Source organism: Bos javanicus, chromosome X, assembly GCF_032452875.1.
Source record: "Bos javanicus breed banteng chromosome X, ARS-OSU_banteng_1.0, whole genome shotgun sequence".
Taxonomy (NCBI): domain Eukaryota; kingdom Metazoa; phylum Chordata; class Mammalia; order Artiodactyla; family Bovidae; genus Bos; species Bos javanicus.
The window spans coordinates 59151171-59168002 of NC_083897.1; the positions used below are offsets into that span (position 1 = coordinate 59151171).

The 16832-nt window shown below is 33.9% G+C and overlaps 1 protein-coding gene and 1 non-coding gene across 2 annotated transcripts in view; both read left to right on the plus strand.

Moving 5' to 3' along the window:
• Positions 1-16832, plus strand: part of COL4A5 (collagen type IV alpha 5 chain) — a 245546-nt gene that overhangs the window by 139318 nt on the left and 89396 nt on the right. Inside the window, exons 7-19 of the mRNA XM_061409403.1 lie at positions 961-1014; positions 1337-1363; positions 3286-3366; positions 5065-5127; positions 6771-6806; positions 6990-7031; positions 7196-7288; positions 8639-8692; positions 8789-8845; positions 9129-9173; positions 10823-10876; positions 12393-12434; positions 14431-14563. Of these exons, the coding sequence (XP_061265387.1) occupies positions 961-1014; positions 1337-1363; positions 3286-3366; positions 5065-5127; positions 6771-6806; positions 6990-7031; positions 7196-7288; positions 8639-8692; positions 8789-8845; positions 9129-9173; positions 10823-10876; positions 12393-12434; positions 14431-14563 (781 nt within the window). The remainder of the gene's footprint in view (positions 1-960; positions 1015-1336; positions 1364-3285; positions 3367-5064; positions 5128-6770; positions 6807-6989; positions 7032-7195; positions 7289-8638; positions 8693-8788; positions 8846-9128; positions 9174-10822; positions 10877-12392; positions 12435-14430; positions 14564-16832) is intronic.
• Positions 8012-8116, plus strand: LOC133243667 (U6 spliceosomal RNA). Its single transcript, XR_009735207.1, has one exon. It is a non-coding gene; the product is annotated as a U6 spliceosomal RNA (small nuclear RNA).

Below are 16832 nucleotides of genomic sequence, written 5' to 3' on the forward strand. Positions count from 1 at the left end.
CCCCTAGAGAAGGGAAAGGCTACCCACTCCAGAATACCGGCCTGAAAAAAGCATTATGTGTACCTGCAGATTAAATGGATTCTTATATTTCTAACTATGTAACTAATTGAATGAACCCTAGAGATAGAGTCAAAATATATGGATTCTTTTGCTCTCTGTTTTCTAAACTCGATGTATAGGCCACTTCCTTTCTGTTTGGGCTTATTTTTTCCATGTATAAAAAGTGATGGAGAAAGGGATATTGGACAATAAGTGAAAGGTACATAGCTGTATCATTTACTCTTTTAAGCCTCTGACGAGGATGTTTCTAGAAGTACTACAGCACATGGGTATTTGAAAGGAGGTTGCAATGGGGTTCTTCTACAGCCATTTTAGCCTTTGTTTTCTAAACCAAATGTCCATATTAGTACTTTACAATAGGGAGTGAGAAAGACTGGATGCCTAGAGAACATAATGACCTGCAATTGCTAAAACTATTGCTATGATTATACTCTTGGTGATATTAATGGCATTCTTTCTAACCATCTTTTCCTCTTTACAAAAATAATTTGAAATAGTTTACAATAAAAGAAAAAAGCAATGGGGCAGTTAAAATATGAATCTATATAATACATGGGCAGGAAATTGGGGCAGATCATTAACTATTAAATGTGATGATAGCCAGGAATCTGTGATATGATTCTCTCAAAATGGATTTGTCAGAAGAAAATGACTAAAGTAGAAGATTTTTTTCCTTTATTTCTGATTGGGACTCATGAGTGGAGATAAAAGTATCTTAAAAAGTTGAATTGATATGGATAGTTGATATAAGGTAATTGAAAAGTGAAGGCTAATGAATTTTTGACAATCTGGCATGTTTCAAAATGACTTGCAGAAATTTTTTCAGTAAGTCATTGTTTGTTGGTATAATGATGCTTTTTTTGTTGTTCCTCCATGCTTTTTATTTTTAACGCCTTCTAGGGAGAACGTGGATTTCCAGGCAGTCCCGGTTTTCCTGGTTTACAGGGTCCTCCAGTAAGTTATAAAATTCGAAATTATAATGAACACAGGAATTAACATAAGCAGAAGTGTACAAAGTGAGCTCAGTGCATTTGTATGGAACAAAATAGTACTTTTCAAAGTAATAAAGTAAAAGGATTTTTTAAAAATAGAAGTTAGTAGTGCATAGAGCTTTCTGCTGGGTAAAAGCAAAGATTCTGTAGTGCATATTTAATATAAATGTCATCTCTAAGTATCTTAAGATACCTTTTCCTCAGAATGATCTTATAGCAATCTATTCAATTTTGCTTGCTCCTTCTCCTCTCATTCATATAATTCCTTTTCTTTTTAATAATAGGGACCTCCTGGGATCCCAGGTATGAAGGTAAGTATCTCATGTTGGAAAGGTAAGCATTTTAAAGTATTTGGAAAGCCTGCATCTTCAGTCAGATAATGTGTCTGACTTCTGTGTTAAAATGGATGCTTCTAGAAGTTGCACAGGTGCACATTTATGAGCTCTCCTTAAGTATTCTCCTTTGTTCTTGTGGCTTAAAGTACCTTTTATGGGCTGGTATGCTTGCAAATGTGTATATCAGCCTCACAGTTCTTTTTGATACCTTCCTTATTACATTTTGATTCAGTTGACCACCTGCTCCCTCTGGAAATATTCTTTCTCTCTGGCTTCTGCAAGGGAATATTCTGGGAATATTCTTTCCCTTTTCCTAATCTTTCTTCTGCATCTCCAGTCGTTCTGCAGTCTTCTGTGCAAGCTCATGTTGTTCTATCTAGCAGGCATCAAGACACAGTCCTGATCCCTTCTTCCCTTCTATGCCTAGCAATATCATTATTGCTCATGGTATTGATTGCTGTCTAGTTATGGAACACCTACATTCCTGTCTCTAAAACAGAATTTTCTTCTGAGTTATATGCGTGCATTAAACTGCTTCCCTGACATCCCTCTGACTTATCTCCCAGACATTCAAATTAATGTCCTCAGAGTTAACCCAGACCCCCAAATAAACCTTTGCCTCCTTCTGTTCTCCTCATCTCTAAAATTTGCATCACTATATACCATGTACACTTTTACATGTACCAAAACCTGAGAGTTAGTATTTGCATTTTCTATTCCTTCACACATCTCCTCATTGCATACTATCTCTAAATACTGTTAATTTTGCCTGTAAGTATATATATTAAAATTCATCTACTTTTTCTTTATTTCCACTGCCAGCACACTAACCATAATGCCTCATCTGGATTAGTGTAGTAGCCTCTTAACTAGTTTCTTTTTCGTCCCCCTCACCTCCCAGCATGATTTATTCTATACAAAGCAGCCAAGAATGATCTTTTAAAAATATGAATCAGTAATTTAAATGTCTCCTTATAAACCTTCAAGGGTTTCCCACTGCATCCAAGATAAATCCACATTTTTTTCTATGGCCTGTAAGATCTGCATATTCTGGTCCTTGCCCCACATTTCCAGCCTCATCCCTAAGCTGCTTTTCCTTGGGCTCCCTGATCACACCAGTCTGCACTAAGTTATTTGAATGTGCCAGATTCTTCCCTTTCTGGGTCCTTTGTTCATGCTGCTTACATTGCCTAATGCTCTTCCCCCATCTTCACCTGGCTGACTCACGATCCTTTAGATTTCAGCCTGAATGTTGCCTTTATAGATTGCCCTTCTTTACTGCCCAAACAAATTTTCTCCACTATTTCTTTTTTTTAAATTGAAATATATTTGATATATAACATTGTGTAAATTTAAGGTGTACATGTTAATTATATATTGTAATATGATCTCCATTATAATGATAGTTAGCCCCTCTAGGACATCACATAATTATCATTTCTGTGATTGTTCTCCACCATTTCTTTATCATGTACCATGTAGTTTTCCTTTACAGTCCTAAACAGAAAATTTTATCATCTTATTTGTTTACATGTTATGATATGAATTTCTCCAGTATATTACTAGCACAGTGAGAACAGGTGTCTTGTTTTATCTTCTTTGCTACAAAGCATCCAAAGCCTAACACAATTCTTGGCAAATATTAATATTTAATGTTTTTCATGAATGAGTAACCAAAGGTATGACAGGTTCTTAACAAATTGAGTGGACTTCCATGTACTCTACCCACTTCCTCATTTTCCTTTGAAGAGTAAATGTATTCATTTAACCACTGAGGTCGCCTAAATCTTTGAGGACACTTATGTGACAAATTGAACGCCTAGTTCATTTTTTGTATTCTGGCTAGCTTTGCTGTATCATAACTATTACTTACAATTGCCACTTATGGTTTCTTTCAGGGAGAACCGGGCAGTATAATTATGTCATCCCTGCCAGGACCAAAGGGTAATCCAGGCTATCCAGGTCCTCCTGGAATTCAAGTAAGCATCTGCTGACTTTCTACTTGGCCCTATTGATTAAATCAGGTCACAGCATCAGTTTTTTTAATCCTCAGCCTTTAGTATTCTCTATTTTCATTATAGAAATTAGCATCTAAGGTTTGATAGATATGGCAGGTATGTTGTATGTGAAAATAAAAGCAGTCTTGACCAGGGAGCTTTTTAAGAAGTGTGGCTTGTTCTTTTACCTTTCAAATCCAGTTTCCATGGAAATTTTTGTTTCAGAGTTTTGCAGTGGAAACAGCCTTCTATATAGTCTTATTTCTGTGCTGTGGGAATCAATAGGGTAGTAGGAGTAAATGGTCTGATAAAAATTTCAGGTTTCCCATTCAAGGTATTTGAAGAATTCATTTATAACATTATTAGTTATGCATAATGTATGAACATATTTTGAAGGCTGAAAGAATAAAATATATGTATCATGAACATCAAGTGTAATCTTTAGAAAAATTATCATGTCAGCCTACACATAACATACACAGAGATGACAACTTTTGGGGATTTATTGATTAGGGAATTAATTTTTTTAAGGTTTATATTTCATGACGATTGCTCTCTTTACCAAAAATAAAAATCAGTTCTTTCTAATATTTGATCACTTAAGATACAATGTCAGGGACTTTTTTCATTAATCATCTAAATACATACTTGATATCACCCATCCATATGTTAAGTATTACCAATCTCTTCTAAATTTTACTGTATTATATTTGAAAATATAGCAGAATACATGCAAAGTATATGTAGGTTATAAAGCAAAATGACCAAATGAGCACTCATGAACACAATGCAGTATTTAAGAAGTAGAACACTGTAATTTTCAATCAACCTTTCTTGGCAGTCACATCCTTCTGCATTCTCCCAAGATGTAGCTACCATCCTGGGTTTTCCATTTCTTCTTAAAAATAGTTTTATTACCTGCACATATATCATTTAGTATTTAGTTTTTAGAGTAATATGAAATATGTGTGTAGTTTTCTGCAACTTTTTCTATTTGTTATGTTAAGATTCACCCATATTATTGTATATGACCATAGTTAATTCAGTTTCACTTCCATGTTACACTCCACTGTTTGATATACTAGATTTTGTTTCTCTAATCTCCTGTTGTTGGATTTTGGGGTTGTTTTGAGATTTTTTTAAATTATAAAATAATCCATAATTTATATCTAGATATAAAATTGCTAGATTTCAAGGCAGTCAAATTTTCAACTTATTAAGATGCCTAATTTTGCTCCACAACCATTACATCATTCCTTTATCTTTTGTCCCAGTTTTTCTGACTTCCCTCTTTGTGTTTAATTTTATGTATTTTTATTTTAAAATTAGGGAAGCCACCTTGAAACTAGTAGGCTTTCCCTTCCCATTTCTAGCATAAAAGCTTCACTAAATGCCCATCTTTATTGCTTCATATTTTAAAACTTCCGTACTATACATTTGTCCCATATTTATTGTATACCACTGTAAAACAAGTTCTCTAAAAACTGCATTCATTCTGTTTAGTTGAATTTCTTTATAGTCATTCAGTCCTTTTGTTCTTCTACATTTTAAAATTCTGCTTATAGTACTTCAGAATTATAGAATTGTAGAACAGAATTCTGGCAACTAAACTTAAATTTCATCCATTTAGTTCTTTATACAAGTTTTTTCTTATCCTTTTCTTTACTTTCTTTATAACAGGGCCCAGCTGGTCCCCCTGGTATACCAGGGCCAATTGGTCCCCCAGGACCACCAGGTTTGATGGTGAGCTTGCTTCTGTAATTTCATTTCTCCTCCTTTTCTTTCATTTTAAAAATATTAATATTATTTGTATTACTTGAAAGTATAATGAATTTGATTTATAGTTTTCTTAAATTTTCTTATATAGGAGATTCTATAGTGTTATGGTGAATAATATATATGCTAAATAATAGCTCCATTTTATAGATGGAAAGAATGAGGTACACAAAAGGAAAGATTTCAAATAAAGTATCTTGGTGGTTAACTCTTGATGTGTCAGGTTTGAAGTCACTTCTGGGGCCATCTTATGAAGACTTCTAAGGCAATTCTTAAGTCACTTGATGAAACGTGTTTCTTCAAGATGCAGTTTTCTGTTAAAAAGGAATAAAAATAGATATTCATACACAAAAAAGTATCGGCTCTCATTTCTTAAGGACCTGTGACAGAACGGTAGGATTGGTGAGGGTAGTGAATCACTGTGAAATGGGATAAGGATTTTTATTCCCCAGGAAAGAAGCAAAAACTTACAAAGACCCTGAATGTGCAACCACTTCTCTTACTTTACTACCTGTATCGTCACTTATATTTCTACTCTAATAAATTGTAAGTACTTTTACTCCTGAAATACTTAAATTTCATTTAAGTCATATTTTAAACTTAGAACTTTACTGTTGCCCTGTTAAAAGGGCAAGAAAATTGTACTTCAAAGTAATTTCTCATGTGCCACTCTATCTCTCATCTATCATATATTTAAAGGACAGTTTTCATTATACCTTTATAGATTATACATTTTTCCTTGTGACCATTGGTCCTCTATTCATGAATGAAAGGAATAATGAAATAATGTTTGATAAATACTAGAAGATCTACCAGGAAAAGTTTGTGATTTCTGCTTTTTTAGGAATCTTTAGGAGAGGATTAGAAAACCTCTTTGTTTAATTTGTTTTAGTTGTAAATATCTTGCAAAACATGAGACTCTGGAGCATGGCACTTTTTCCGAACTCTTACAACTTTGGCCTACCCTAGGTGTATTGTTACACCTTGAATTTCCTTAATTCTTATGACCACATAATACATTCACTCTGTTCTTAATGTCCCTGCAATTAACCTTGATTCAAAGGATGGAGCAAAGTCTTAGAAATGCTACCAAGGTATAATATGTAAATAAACAGATCAGTTGACATCAGGAGGTGATCTCTCTGGACAGACAAATGCCAATTTAACTTTTCAAACCTTAAAACATTCTCAAATATACAAAATCATATAAAATCAAATTGCACTAAAAAAGTAAACACGTACCTTTTAGAACTGGACAGTTAATTGTCTAATGGTACCTAAGTTCAACCCATAATTCTGATATGATAAGTTTGATATTTGTTGGGATTAATTTTTGTATTGATTTTTGGCATGAGTGCTACCCCATGGCCTCTACCCATCCTTGCATTTCTTCCCTCACCCATCTGTAGCCTGTCAAGAGAAGTCACCACTATTATCTAGTTTCTCTAAATCAATTTAAATATGTGTCTCTGATGAGAAAACAATGAGAAAAAAAACTCAGGAAATATTATTTTAAAGGACTTTTTTCAGTCCTTCTATGAAACCAACTTATTTTTAATATACTCATTAATATAGCTCTTTTTTCCTTTTTCTGTGTCTTTCACTCTTAGGGCCCTCCTGGCCCACCAGGACTTCCAGGACCAAAGGTAATTTTCTTTCTTCTTTTAGCATCTTTTATTTGGTGTGGATTTTTGTTGTTGTTGTTGTTATTGTCAATGAGGTTTTTAGTTTAATTTGTTTATTTTTTAATTGGAGGAAAATTGCTTTACAATGTTGTGTTGGTTTCTGCCATAGTCAACGAGGTTTTAAATTCAAATCTCTCTCTTCAGGGGAATATGGGCTTAAATTTCCAGGGACCCAAGGGTGAGAAGGTGAGTAGAGAAAAAAGTTGATTATTCAACCCTCAGTTTTTTTCTTTCACAGTTATTTGAACTTGTCTTTTTGCTTCTTGCAACTAAATTAGCTTGCATGTTATATTATATTATTGTCTGTTTAAACTATGAAATATTACTTACTTATTTTATCTTGCAAACAGGGTGAGCAAGGTCTTCAGGGCCCCCCTGGGCCACCTGGGCAGATCAGTGAACAAAAAAGACCAATCGATGTAGAGTTTCAGAAAGGAGATCAGGTGAGTATGTAGGGAGGAAATCAATGAATATCTTGCTATGAAAGTGGCATCCATTAAAATGCAGTACAAGCTGGAATAAGGTTATTTGTGATAGTCTTTTTGAAATAACAAGGGTTAGAGATAATTAAAATTTTAAAATATCTTGACTGAGATATACTCTATATACTATAAAATTCACCCATTTCAAGTGTACAATTACATCTATTTAATATATTCACAAGATAGTCAAACAATCACTGCAGTCTGATTTTAGAACATTTTCATGAGCCCCCTGAACAAAACCCCATACCTATTAGTTATCACTTAATATTTTTCCCTACACTTTCAAGCCCTGAAAGTTTAATTAAATGAAACCACTAATTTAATTCTTGGCTCCAAAGATTTGCCTATTTTTGGACATTTTATATAAATGGAATCATATAATATATGATATTCTCTGGTTTCTTTTTTTATTATAATCTTTTCAAGTTCATCTGTGTTGTAGTGTGTATTAGTATTTTGTTCCTTTTTATGGCTGAGTTAATAGTCCTTTGCATGTATATTCCCCATTTTGTTTATTAATTCATTAGTTGATGGACACTTGACTTTTTCCCCATTTTTGGCTATTATAAATAATGCCTTTATGTACAAAATTAAGTCATTGTAAGATTGTCACTGTTTTACATGACCATGTTCTCTATAATTCACTGATATTCAGGGAGAAAGATGGTATTACTGATAAATTTTCTCTTCGGCAGCACATATACTAAAATTGGAATGATACAGAGAAGATTAGCATGGCCCCTACTCAAGGATGTCATGCAAATTTGTGAAGTGTTCCATATTTGCGGGGGGGGGGGGCTCCCCAGGTGGCACTAGTGGTAAAGAACTTTCCTGCTAATATAGGAGGTTAAGGGATCCTGGCTTGATCCCTGGGTCGGGAAGATTCCCTTGGCAACCCACTCCAGTGTTCATATCTGGAGAATCCCAGTGACAGAGGAGCCTGGCAGGCTACAGTCCATGGGGTCACAAAGAGTTGGACATGACTGATGCGACTTAGCATACATGCACTAGAGTAGATGAGGGGATCAAATTATATTATACAAAATATTTTATAAGAATAAAAAAATCATTAGTACTTTAATTTGAAGTCCTTTCTTGCTCTTTACCTCAAAACTTGGCTTGTACATACACTAAAAATTAACTGAAATAAGCAAAGATGGCCCTAGATTTTTTTGCGTAGTAGATTTCAACTTTGAATTTGAAACATCTTTGGTTATAGTACATGAGTCTGTAGTTCAGCTAGTTAAAATTGTTCCTAACAGTACTAACAGTTTTAATATTGCTTTCCTTTTCCCTACCACTGCATAGGGACTTCCTGGTGACCGAGGGCCTCCTGGACCCCCAGGGATACGTGGTCCTCCAGTAAGTAACCTAAAATTCTTTAGCAAAATTTAATGTAAATTGATAATCTCGCATAGTACTGCATGAACCAATGTAAAATTACTTTTGTGTGTATAGGGTCCTCCAGGTGGTGTGAAAGGTGAGAAGGGTGAGCAAGGAGAGCCTGGCAAAAGAGTAAGTGTTATGGCTTCTAATAAACTTTACAAAAATTTTTAAACATGTCTTTGAGCACATACTCATGCACTGTGCATGTGTGTAATTTTATTTTTTCCTCTTAAATCCTGCCTTGATTCCCTCAAAATGGCATGAATGACATATTTATTTATTTATTATAACATTAAAGTCCAGAAAGTCTACTGAAGAGAGTTCCAGGCTGGAAGAAAGCTTGTTATATCCTTTAACCTTATATTTCTAAATAACTAATTTATATTATTACATTTCCTTGAATCCTAAATAGGGTAAACCAGGCAAAGATGGAGAGAATGGCCAACCAGGAATTCCAGTAAGTATTTAAAACCCACCCTCCCCTCCGAATAGCAACATTTGTTCATGTTGGTAAAGAAGCAGGATGGCAAAGAGGCTTGGGTTTGAAAATAGTTTAAATGAATAGAAACTATCCTTTCCATCTCTTTTAAATATGAATTTAAAAAGTCTCTGCTTTTCAAGATAGATTTTTAAGTCAGATTTATTGAGATATAATTTGTATACAGTAAAATGAACCATTTTGGTGCACAGTTCTGTGTGTTTTGACAAACACATAAGTTGTGTAACAATCTCCATAATAAAAAACAGTTCCATCTCTCTCAAAGTTCTCTCATGATCTTTCATAGTTATTCCCTCCCCTCCCCTCACCCAGTGTCTATTGAAACAACTGATCTGTTCTCCATCTCTGTAATGTCGCTTACTCCAGAGTGTCATAAAAATGGAGTCATAGCGTATACAGCTTTTTGAATCAGAATTCTTTCACATAGTATAACACACTGTGTTGTATATCAGTAGTTCATTCACTTTTAATTGCTGACCGGTATATGACTATGTGGAGTACCAAGGTTTATACATTTACTCATTGAAGGGTATTTTGGTTGTTTCTGGTTTTTTACCATCATGAATAAACTGCTAAAAACCTTCACATACTCTGTTTGGTGTGAACGTAAGTTTTCTTTTTCCAGTTAAAGTTTTGACATATAATTCTAATTACTACCAAAAAAGAGGCAAGTAAAAATATGGAAGTCCAGGAACATTATTTCAGGCAGCCTTAGTATCAGGAGTATCCACCATAGATGTTAAAAGATGTTTTCAAGGACAGATAGAAAATTTGATGAAATTTGGAGACTACTCTGCAGGAAAGGGAGCATTCTTAATAAGACTGGAAGTTGTAAAGTAATATTCAATAGAATCAGATAAATTGATTTCTAAATAATTTTGCTAAACAGTCAGTCCTCAACTTACAAACTGTAGCTTCACCAATGGCTTAAACATATAACATGGCATAAGTGAAAGTGAAAGTCACTCAGTCGTGTCCAACTCTTTGCAACCCCATGGACTATACTGTCCGTGGAATTCTTGGGGCCAGAATACTGGAGTGGGTAACCTTTCCCTTCTCCAGAGTGGGGGTTCCAATTCAGGACCTCAGTTCCTGTCTTCTTTTGAAACAATGATTTATGCAGTCATGATGTTCAACAATTGCCTCTGTTTTTGACAGATATCCCTAGGGAAAAGGCTTTTCTCTCTTTGCACTGGGAGAAGTAAAATTAGGTCAGGTAATGGGATCTTTCTGGGAACCACCAGAAATGACAATTCTGTGGGGATGGGGCTTTGAAGAAGCTTCAGCCTGGTTCTTTCCCTTCCGGTTGCTGCTATGCTGCTGGTCTTTACCTTGATTGTGAGCTGTTGGTTTTCAAGGCTGCTGTAAAACTGAGGAAGGGTGATGAGAATAGAGCCACAAACCACTTTGTTCTAACAAAGATTCAGTCTTTTTTCCCCCAAAAAAATACATTTCCTGGATTGCTGCAAACCCTTGCTTAATTTCTAGAGTTCTAAAAAGATTGACCATTTTTGTCAATGTCTTTGGTGCTTTTATGGAGGAGAGGGATTTTGGAGGTTCTTATTCCACCATTTTTGCTGATGTTGCTGTCTTCTATGTTTTTAAAGGGTTTGCCTGGTGATCCTGGTTACCCTGGTGAACCAGGAAGAGATGGAGAAAAGGTAAGAATTTTAGAACACCTAGGGAACTGCTTTTATTCTGATTAGCACAATTCTTTTCATCCCAGTTATAAATGAAAAATTTCTAAGTGACTAGATTTTGTATTCAAACTACACCTTCTTTATCCATCTTTTGATAGTATTCCCTTTTCTCTTATACCAATTCCCTAAATTTTATTCACTATCCTGAATCACAGTCCATCTGATAGAAACACATGGAGAATTGTTTAACTTTAGCATTTCCATTGTTAAAAGCTGATGCCTTTACTTTGAGCATGTATTGGCAAAACTTTTGTTCTCTGGAAGGAGGATTCAGCACTATTTTAGTGAGGCCCTCATACTAAAAAAGGCTTATAGCTGTGAATTTAGAATGTTGGCACTAAACATTTCCATTCTCTAGGCAATTATTGTCTGGAAGCCGGTGGCTAATCCTTGTTGTTGTTTTTTGTTATTGTTGTTGTTGGCTGTTGTTTTTTCATTTGGCCATGCAGCCTGACTGAAGTTATTTATTTAGTTCCCTATTTTAAAAGTGACTTTGAAAAAAATGTATGAAGCCCACAATTTCCATATTTATAGCAGATCACAAAACATCCATTTTTCCAATCTCTGGTCTTTAATTGCTTTCTATGAAAAGCTTTGTTTTTCAGGGACAGGAACGTGTGAGAAACTTGAATGTACCCAGAGGGCACATGTTTTAATGATGATTTTATCTCTAAACTAGATCCAAGTTCTAGACTGGCTTAAGAGGCACAACTAGAATAAAGGAAGATAATAAATAGTCAAAGAATAAAATTTTGTTTTTCTAGTTGTATGTGAAGTTATAGGACAGAGTATCTCCTTAAACTAAAAGAAGCTTATAGATAGATGAAAGGTTTCTATGAATAAGTCTAGAATGAGAGTAGAGATGTGAGAGGTACACCTATTCTTGGATCTTGGCCAGTGGAGTAACAGTTGAATACTGTGATCTTCACCTGTTGTATCTACTGGTTAAGGGTAATAGTTTTGTCTGAATTTGTCTTTCAGTACAGTCTAAGAGCAAAGTCACAAACCAATTATGATTTATTAGCTATTCCTGGTGATAGTTAACTCCATCAGCTTTAAAATATGTGTTACTAATGGAAATGACACTAAATTTATGCCCCTGACAAGTTTTTTGAAAAAAACATGGCTAAATGTAAGAAAAGGGTAAAGATTTTAGCTGATTCTAGTAATACCAATTTTTAAATTCAGTGTCTTCTCTATGTTACAGCTAGAAATACTTTAGAAGTCTGGTCTATATATAAGGCAAAGAAGTTAATTGATTTGGTCAGCATCATATAGCTTGTAAATCTGACATAACAGCACAGGCTTTCCTAGGCTTAGCTAAGTAGTGTTTTATTAACTCATTTTGTATTTCTCTTTGACATTTTTTATTATGGATTTCTGGGTCTTTATGAAACTTAATTATCAGTTATATTTTTGAGGAAATTGATGTTTTCATGTGATTTTTACTAATCTATTGTATAATTGTATTGAACAGGGTCAAAAAGGTGACACTGGCCTACCTGGGCCTCCTGGACTTGTAAGTTTTTTTTCTCTCAGTTTTTATTTATTAAATTTATTAGTGCATTTTAAATTTTGTGTCTTAATTATATACTCCGTACCTTTTCCTCATAGAACACAAAATTCCAAGTCTTTATCAACTCCTCCTGTCTTAAAAGTCTTTACATCTAAAACTTCAGTGAGGTTGACCTCAAAGTCTTTGTATTGGTCTGCCTGTGTATTATTTCTCCATAATAAAGCTCCAAAATTATGGTATTAGGTTTTTTTGCATAATGATTGCCAAATCATTTCTCAAGTAACCAGCAGGTGGTGCAAGTGTTGCTTACAAAGATTCAAAAAATGAAACTTGCGGAACTAGGGATTGGTCCTTTCCCCTGCAGGGCTCAGAAGAAAGATGGATTTGGTCTTAATAGCTTTTCTTAATTTGTAATTGTCTGATTCACACCTCTTTCTTCCTGGAGTGTGTGCTTTTAGGGGCTCTTCATAACAAATGCAGGAAACTATTCTATGAAAGAATACTTGAGGGGTTTACAACTTTTCTGTCATATTTGTATTTACCATGAAATTCTAGTCACATATGTTTTCATTTTTATTAAGAATAAAATATCTCTGTTGCAGTTGACATATTGGTTTTCCTTTCATTGAAATTTGCTAAGACTCCTGGCTTTAGACTTCACTAAAGTTGCAAAGGGGCAAGTGCCATAAACCCTATATGATAAGACATTTGAATAATGTTTATTTAATTATTTTTGTCCATAGTGGGTCTCAGATATTGATACTTGGTACTTTATCAAATCCAATGATGAGGGTGTGTTATATTTAAAGAAGATCTTAAGATAATTTTTATTTGCTTTCATTTTAAAATCAGAATTTTACTTTTCTAACAAATATTTTTTCTAAAAAATGAGATGATACAATTTTGATGAGCTTGAGAAGAAATGGAAATTTTGAGAGTGTGTCCTGTTCAATAGCTCACTTCCCCTTTGAACTACTATCCCAATTCTAGGTCCGACAAATGGCCATTTGTCTGAATATTTCTTGTATCCAAAAGAGCCAGGATGAATATTGCCAGTAGGTGATAATTTCTGTCTCAGACTGATAGTTGCTTAAAAGTAAAGCTTACTTTACCTTTATAACTCTATGAAGTTAACCTCTTTATATTATATTATTTAATATAAAATTCTTTAGGCATGAGGTTCTAAGAAGATAGAAAGGGAATTATTAGCTAGTTGATTTTAATTAATAAAGCCCTCCTGGAAGAATGACTTTTCTTTTTCTTTTTAAGAAGAAGAAAAAAAAAATATGAGTTGACAAAGAGAAAGATTATGGGAAGGCATCCTTAGAATGGCATATTTAAAGGAAAAAGCAGGAATGTGCAAGATGCATGAAGTGGTTACAATCAGACTTCGCTCTCCTAAAAAGTCATTGCTAGAACTAACAGGACATGAAACAGATGAGAGAGGTATTGGGAGTGAGAAGTATGTTTAGAGTCCAGGCTATAAAGTGACATAATATATAGTGAGAAGTAATGAACAATTATGAGTGCTCTAATAGGAAGCGTAACACAGAAAAATTGCTTTTTGAGGAAGTATATCCTAGTAGTAGATTTGGATTTAAAGGGAAAAGCTCAGAGTTGTTTCTGTTAGTCCAAGTGTGAGGTAAGGATAGAAGGTGTCACAGAAAAGAAGGGGACAAATTGGAGAGACTATTTTAACAAAGAATTATAGGGCTTAGGTGATTGGAATGAATTGAATGTAAATGATAAGAGACATCAAACATAATTCTAACTCAGTAAGCCTGGGGCTCAAGTGGATGGTAATATTGATACTGACATTGAACATTTTCTAATCTGTTGAAGTGTGCTGCTCACAATCTATGTAAGGTAGTCTTGATGATTTTGCATCTGAACACTTTGTGAAAACGATGCATTGTAATCATATGGACCTACCAGGTTATTTTCAGAAAAACAAGTCTCTTCCTCTTTGAATTCCTTTATTTTTTCTTTCATAATAAAGGTAATACCTAGGCCTGGGACTGGTGTAACTGTAGGAGAAAAAGGAAACATTGGGTTACCTGGCTTGCCTGGAGATAAAGGAGATCGAGGATTTCCTGGAATACAAGGTCCACCCGGCCTTCCTGGACCTCCAGGTAAATGAGACTGTACTGTACTTAATACACATGTGTTTATAGTATCTTTACTAATCCATGTATATAATATTATCATACTAGTTCCAGGGTGAGCATGGCACTAGAAGACATAAGTATTTTTTAATTGATAGGAACGCCTCAGCTCTTAACTATAACCTTTCCAAGTTCCTCATGTATACTTTAAAAAAAATCAGAATTACTTGAATAGTGTTGTCTTACAATAAAAAATATCATTTCTATCTTTTGTTATTAATAAATTACACCAAACATTACTGTGAGCCAAATATTAATCATTGTACCTTTCATGCTGTTATGGTAGGAAACATTGTACTAATGATGCCTAGTTATGTAAGATTTACTGTATTTTTATGTAGTAAACAGCACTATCCACTTAGAATGCCAGAAACATCTACCTAGAAATCCCCATGGCGATTTTGCTGTGCAGTAAAATCTTGGAGCTCAGTACCAATTTTATATCACTTCCCTATTGAAGATACACAGTACAGTAGAGCACTTCTAATTTGGCTGCTAATTGAGCAGTGCCCTTGTTTAGCATGTTTATTTGGATGTTCTCTGAAATGAGGTGATAGTATGCCTCTCATGTAAAATTTGAAAAAAAATCTGGTACAGTATCTGTCACACATAAGTATTTAATAAATTATGGTTACTTTTCCATAAAAAATATTTGCCTAATGAAATGTTAACATGATAAGATGAGTGCTGCTCAGTGTTTCTGCCAAGAAGAAAGAGAATAAGTTGTGGGTCCCATTTTGCTCAAAGTGTATATAAAGTATATGCACTTTATATACTTTATATACTATATATACACTTTATATACTTTATATAAAGTATACCCTTTGGATTTCTATCTTCAGGGTAGTGGACTAAAGATATAACTGTGTCTGGCAAATTCAGATAAGGAATTCTCCAGGGATATAGCAAAAAATTTAAAGTGTTGGATAGTATGAAATAAAATGTAAGACACACAAAGGATAAACCTATATGTCCCAAAATCCAACATGAAGGAGTTCAAAAAGAGAATAGGACAAGAAGCAATATTCGAAAAATTAATGGTTAAAACTTCTAGCTATTTAAAAAAGGCATATTTCCCTGTAAAAAGGCTTATGAATTACAAAGCAAAAGTAATAATACAAAATTAATACAGAATACATACCTAAACACATTGTAAGGACATTTTAGAATTTAAGGATAAAAAGAAGTTCTTAAAAACTGTCTGTGACCCAAAGCAGATCACTTACGAATCAGTGAGAGTCAGATGAAGATAATGGGGCAAATTTTCAAAATAAAAAGGAAAAATAACTATGAATTTGAGATCCTATATTACATCAAACTGTCATCCTAAGGTGAAGATGAGGACCTCCAGATCTCTGAAATAGTTACTGGAGGTTTTACTCCAAGAAGAAGGAAATGAATTCAGGATGAAGTTGGGAGTAGGGGTGGGTAACACAGAAGAAACAATGGTTAAGAAAGATGTTAATAAAGCATTTTAAGTCTAAATAAGTATTGATCATAAAAAATAACAAATTTTTTTTTTTTTTAGTAAAACCAAGAGTAATTCAGTCTTTTTTTTTTTTTTAATATGTACCATGAGGTACTTTAGTTATTTTCAGTATTCATCCCCCTTGCATAATATCTAAGACAGAACTATGTCATACCATATTCTTTTTTTTTTTTTCTGAAAAATTTCACAATATAATGTTGATAGTTTACCATGAAGAAATTAAGAAAAGAGAATAGTTTCTAATGTTTATCCATGTATTGACTGTTCGTAGTGCTCTTTACTCCTTCCTGTATTTCCCAGTTTTGTTTTGATATTATCATCATTCATAAAGGACTTTATCATTTTTTATAGCTCGTGCATGCTTCCTTAGCTTTCATTTCTCTGAAGGTGTTTTCACCCCCATTTCAAAAGATACTTTCAATGAATATCTATTACAGAATTGACAGCTTTAATTTTTCAGCACTTTATTTATTTTTTTTATTTGATAAATTTAACGCCTTTTATTGCCATACCTCATTTGACTGTGCTTTGCTTTAGTGAGCTTTATAGATACATGTTTGTTTTTTTTTTTTTTTTCCTTGTTAATTTTCTGTTTAGTTGATCTATCCATAAGTGTGAGTGGGGTATTAAAGTCTCCCACTATTATTGTGTTATTGTTAATTTCTCCTTTTTAAAAAAACAAATATTTTAAGTAACAATATGGAAGTATAATTGTACATACTACTAACATAGAATGTAGAGATACAG